Source organism: Carya illinoinensis, chromosome 11 (assembly GCF_018687715.1).
Source record: "Carya illinoinensis cultivar Pawnee chromosome 11, C.illinoinensisPawnee_v1, whole genome shotgun sequence".
NCBI lineage: Eukaryota > Viridiplantae > Streptophyta > Magnoliopsida > Fagales > Juglandaceae > Carya > Carya illinoinensis.
This window is the reverse complement of record NC_056762.1, coordinates 26,673,555-26,679,764: the sequence shown is the minus strand read 5'-3', so window position 1 is coordinate 26,679,764 and position 6,210 is coordinate 26,673,555. Positions and strand designations below refer to the sequence as shown.

Here is a 6,210-nt window from a genome sequence, read left to right as displayed (position 1 = left end):
GAGTCTCATATTTATTCATTTTTTTTAAATAATTATACGATATTTGCACAATCGCAAATATAATTTCTTATCGGGAATCACCGAAAGAAATTAAGCGGCCGGTGCCCCGAGTTGGCTGTTTTGATTAGACCGGAGAGGCCAAAGAGAATTTAATGTATTTATGTTTTTTAAGGGAGTCTATGATTGAAAACTTCAGTTGATTGGTATTTCTCCAAGTACTACTAGGATTACAATTAAATATGTCTACTTGACTAACCGCTTGAGATTGATTATAATTTGGTCAAGTTCTAATTCGGCCCGATCGACCCATTGATTAAATCAATCGATCAAGAACATAAAATTATGATCAATTATTAAATGAGATAATTAATATAAAATTCAACTCAACTCCTATAATTTTGTATAAATTCGAAAACTTCGTATTTATTTCTTTTATAGTAATATCTTTCATTAATTGTATAAGAATAATATATCAAAATTTTTTTTTTTTAAATTAAGAGAAAAACATATTCGTAACATTATGCATGTTGCTTAACTCCTTGTAAATATAATGATTAGTATATGAATATATAAAATATATGAAGATATTTACATTAAAAAAATGAGAAGTTTGTTTTTCAAAGTTTGCATGTGTATAATAAAATCATATGCTATATTAATACAAATAAAATATTTTGTTAAAATTACGTAAATAGTGAAGAACCTCAAACTTGTTGGTATACATGATTTGACCATCAACGTCTACTTGCTTGAAGTACTGTCACTAACTTGTGGGCGTAGATCTTCTGATCTGGTATAAAATCCTTCGTTCCTGTGCAAACAGAATAATAAGATTATTCAAAATATCCGATGGAGTAGCATCTGCCAAGTGAAAGGGTATAGAATTTAGAAAGCAAAATACTTAATTAAAACCATCGGAATACAGCCATTTTAATAAGATCATAACAATAAGCCTGGATCCCAACTTTAATTTGTTGAAAAACTTCTAGATTAATAGACTTATGCAATAACATCAGTCTCACACTTCACCTCTCGTCAAAGCTTTAAATCGAAGCACAACTCTTCTCATGCATGGGAACGGCACATCTTATTTGCATACTGCGGATTATTCTGCTGTGCAGGAACTGGCGAAACCATGCATGGGACGCTAGCTAGCTAGCTTTCTCTGGCCAAAATGAAGACATGCATTCTTATGTCTTTCTTTCGAGATGGATTGGACTTGAACAACCCTTATAGAATCCATGTTATAACTTTCTAATCGATTATATTTAAATAAATATGGTTGAAGGTACACAATCTTCTAGTATAAATGGCGATAGTATTTTATTTTTTTAGGTTCTGTCTTAATTGAGCTAGTCGGCCGCCTAGCTCTTCCTGTGCAGCGTGATCGCTAGTTCATTTTTCTTTGAAAAAATCTTCACAACCTCCTAACACTTCACACTCTACATTTTTTTTAATTTTTATTATTTTATGTTTTATGAAATATTTAATATATAAATAATGAATAAAAGAATTAAATTAATTTAAAAAGAATAAATTCAAGAAAAAATATTAAAAATTTGAAAAAAAGTGGAGTGTGGAGTGTTAGGAGGTTATGTAGCATTCCTCTTTAAAAAAAATCAAAATACTATGGGTAATTTAAACTAATTGACATAAGAAAAGAAAATATTCAATTAAATAGATCCATGTCATTGAGAATAATAGATCTAGAAGGAAAATAAAGAAAGACATTCCAATCCAAAGTAGCAAATCAGCATATATTTTGTTTATTATCTATATTTTTTAAATATTTTTTTGGATGATCTCCAGAAAAAGCTAGCGTAAGCTGTCCAAAAGAAGAATCCTGGCCACATCCACGCAACCTATTTTCTCCTTAATTCTCCCTATTCCCCCAAGAGGTCCATATTTTGATTCCCCAATATTATTTCTGTCACAAAAATCCCTTCAGTTTTGCATGTTTTTCCTTTCATTTGCCATTCCTTAGATCATTTTGGAAAGAAATCGTGATCCAAACATGCACTCAATGAAAAATAATGTACAAGCGATTTTTTTATTTTTTTATTTTGCCAAATAGCATTTAAAAATGTACAACCGATGCATCTGATTCTATTAACTTAGATCCCCCCATAATGACTTGTATGGCTCCAGTACTCCCTAAACCTATATATAAAAGAAAGAAAAAGAAGTGAATATAAAACAGGTGCAAAATAACTCAAACCACTGGTTTGAAAATTTTGGTGCTATTCACTTTTTCAAAAGGTATCTTCGTTAAGGCTGTGATGTCTTCTTCGTCAGCTTAGAGAAATTTAGCAAATCGACAGGCCTATATGTCATTTGCAAGGAATCGCTAAAGGCAGAGCAGCAACGCAAAGCAAAGCTTGAAATTTGTGACACAAACATTGGTCTCCACTTCCTTCCTTCTCCTCTTTCTCTGCTTTTCCTTAACCCCAAGTCTTTCTTCTTCTTTCGCTGTATACAAAACAAAAATCTTCTGGGTTCTTCTTCTATGGCAGATACAGATCCTGACAACATCAGACACCAAAATCTACTTCCTGAGAAAAACCTAGAGAACCCAAGTAAGTTCTATTCACATTTCCTATGCAAAGCTCTCATAGTTTTAGTTTTCGTAGTTGTTCTTCCAATCTTTCCCTCACAAGCCCCTGAATTCATCAACCAAACTCTACTCACCAGAAGCTGGGAGCTTCTACACCTCATTTTTGTCGGTATCGCCGTCTCTTATGGACTATTTAGCCGGCGAAACGATGAAACTGAGAAAGAAAATAACAACTCTAAATTCGATAATGCGCATACGTATGTGTCTAGATGGCTAGAGGTATCATCGGATTTTGATGATGAAGCCGAAAGCCAATCTGGGTCTGATGAGAGCAGGGTCCAAACGTGGAGTAGTCAGTACCGTAGGAATAAACCAGTGGTTGTTCTAGCCCAAGAACACTCTGTTCATGCAGAACAGAGAAGTACAAGTGAAAAGCCGCTGCTTTTGCCTGTTCGGAGCTTAAAATCACGGGTGCCTGACCCAGGCGTTGTAGATTCTGCTAATGAATCCGAAACTAGTGGCCACTGCTCGGGTTCCATTAGTTGGTCTACTTCCAAACCCAGTTCCAAAGGATTTTCGGGGCATTCAAATCAAACTAGAAATGGCGGATTGGGAGGTTTGGACCCGCTTGAACTGGAGGCGAGGTTGATGGACAATGTTGTGCATCCTTCTCCAGTTTCATGGCGATCGAGGTCTGGAAGACTGGAAATAAAAGAAGATGTTGATAGTCCTACACTGTATAATCTAGCTCCTTCATTTGAGGAATCTGAATTTAATCGGCTCAAATCTCGGTCTTCTAGCAGCAACCAGATGACTCAGTCATCACGATCCAGTTCCAACACCTCTTCAAAGTCGTCTCTTTCACACTCTCTATCTTCGGCAAGAAAGTTGTCTCCTTCGCCTTCGTTTTCTGCAGAATCACAAGCCAAAAATGCGGAGGATTTGGTGAGGAAGAAGAGCTTTTTCAAGTCTCCACCTCCACCCCCACCTCCACCTCCACCTCCACTAATTCGCAAGTCATCTTCAGTGCGGCCTAATTCTACCTTCGTGAGTGATGGGGTTTCGTTGGAAAAGGAACTGAGGCGAAGCTTCACAAGTGAACCAAAGAAATTGAATAAAAGCGTAGGTGAAAGTCAGGTGGGCAGAGTGAATCCTGAGGTGAAATTGAAGGTTAGGAGAATAAGAGCCAGTGAAGCAGAGGCAGGAGCTGGGGGAGTCACAGATTTTGGAGAAGATGCCATGAATGGTAACTTGGAGAAAGGCCTAAAGGAAGCTCAGCTGGTGGGAAAATCAGGATGGGAGATAATGGGATTTGATCAAACATCGTCCCGGACCAAGAGGCTGAGAGGGGAAGATTTCATGGAATTCTCAGGGAAAGAGAACGAATATTTTGTTGACCCGCTGACTATGGTTTCTGAAGAGAACACCGAAAGTGAGGATGATGACATCGGAGGAAGTCCAAGCAATGGTGTAGGTTTAAACCACAAGGAAGCTGCTTCGAGCAGTTTCGGTGATGAAGGAGGAGGACCTGATGTGGATAAAAAGGCTGATGAGTTCATAGCCAAATTCAGAGAGCAAATTAGGCTTCAAAGAATTGAGTCCATCAAGAGATCCAGCGGGCAGATTAAGAGAAACTCTTCAAGGTAAAGTTGAATGTCCTCCAGTCTTGAAGAGTTTAAAGCTGCATGGATTTAAAGCCGGTGTTTGAACTTCTGTTTTTCCATTGGTTCTATGGTTCTTATTTACTCCGTGTTATAGTATTTGACAATTTGTTTACCAACAATACAGAAAAAAGCACGATATACATTTGTGCAACCGCCAATTGCACCCAATGAATGTTGATGTTCTTTCAATTCTTGCAAATAAAATGATGCCCTGTTAGCTAAATCTCATGTTCTATTTTTGGTGAGTCTTCTATTTAGCAGCCTTACAGCACACACATATTGATATGGGTCTTTATTTATTTTTTTATTTTTCCTTCAACAGATCTATCTGTAGTATAGAGCTGTCGAGTAGAATTTTTTATTCTTGATTTAATTTAAGTATCTAATTCTTAATCTAGAAGAACAAGCTACCTACCATCACTGTTTTCGTGTGTTCATTTTAAGTAAGGTCTATTTGGTTAGTGAACTTTTCCTTATCTTTTCTAACCTGCACCTGTCCATTTTTAGTGGGTGATAGATAACACAGGTAAAAATTATGCAAGTCACCGGTGGATAGTGTTAGTATTTATTAATAAATGAATTTATTTGTAACGTTTTTTATCTTCTTTTTTTTTTTTTTGGTCTTATAATGGTGGAATTTGAAATTCATTTTGTCATTAAGATTGGGCATTAAGTTGGATTTATTATTGATTTTTTAGTGATTATTAAGATATGGCATTTTTTCAAGAAATGATAAACTTACCATTAATTTATAAATATTTTACAACTCTAATTAAAATGACGGGTAGTCCAATAAAATTGAAATTATTTTTTTGATGAAGTAGCAAAATTAAATTGATTAATTTAAAGTAAATTATAAAATAATTGTAAAAATGTTGTAGGTACAATATTAGTTATATATATATATATATATATATTTAATAAGAATGGCCTAATGTTTAACTTTAGCCAGATGAGAAATACTTGCATTTTTTATTTTAAAATAACAAACCGCTTGTACGTTTGAATTTTTTCTCATTAATTTTATCGCTTAATATCTTATCGGCTCGTAGTTTATGGTCAAGCTCCTGCGACCGGTTTTTAGTACTAAAATGGCCACCTTAATTCTAAGGGGATGTTTAGGTGGTAAATTGAGACTTGAATGGTGAGTTGAGTTCAAATAAGATGATATGAGTTAAGATAAAAGTTAAAAGTTGAATAAAATATTATTAGAATATTATTTTTTTTAATATTATTTTTTTTTTTAGATTTAAAAATTTTAAATTATTTATTATATTTTATGTAAAATTTTAAAAAAATTATAATGATTACTTGAAATGAGTTTAGGAGACTTTTATAGCCAAACGGGGCCTATTATTATTGCCCAGTTGCCAAATCTTTTGTCAGACGTCCGTCCATCATTAATTTGTCTAGAGAACACTAAACCCATCAAGGATTTGTCCCGAGAATGGTCTCAATTATTTTTTATTTATTTATCTAATCATTAAGAAAATATTTTTAATAATGCAATGAATTTTTTTTAAGGGTGTACAAAGAATGTATGAAAAAAAGTAAAAATAAAAAATAAAAAGGCCAAATAACTTTCCCCAAGTGTAGCACAACTCTAATATGGTTGTTGATTCAATTTATGTCCACTATTTATTGGAGTGGCTCCACTCTTTTTTCTTGACTCTTAGCCACCTCTCTATTTTTTTTTTATTCTCTCTTTTTCTTGATGTTTCGGTCTCATTCTCTTTCTACCTCTCACTCTCTTTTTCTTGTTCACTCTCTTTTTCTTTCACTCTCTTCTTTTTTTTTTAAACTCTCGGCCTCACAATTATTTTTCAATTCATTCTCTATTTTTCTTAAGGTTTCACTATTTCTTTCTTTCCCAATCTCATTCCCACTCTTTCTTTTTCGCTCAACCTCACTTTTCAATTTCAGTTGGTCCTCATGGACTTGTTTTAGAGTTAAAGAAACAAGCTTGATTGTTTTGCCATTTTTTTCAAAATT

The 6,210-nt window shown here is 34.2% G+C and overlaps 1 protein-coding gene across 1 annotated transcript; it reads left to right on the top strand.

Annotated features, from left to right (window-relative positions):
- Positions 1-2,213: 2,213 nt before the first annotated feature.
- LOC122280509 (uncharacterized protein DDB_G0284459-like) lies at positions 2,214-4,441 on the top strand. The gene has a single exon (XM_043091434.1). It carries the CDS (start codon positions 2,507-2,509, stop codon positions 4,199-4,201), a length of 1,695 nt encoding a protein of 564 aa, XP_042947368.1. The 5' UTR covers positions 2,214-2,506; the 3' UTR covers positions 4,202-4,441.
- Positions 4,442-6,210: the final 1,769 nt, after the last annotated feature.

Coding starts and splice junctions, on each gene's coding strand:
- LOC122280509 (XM_043091434.1), top strand. CDS start 2,507: ATGGCAGATACAGATCCTGACAACATCAGACACCAAAATCTACTTCCT.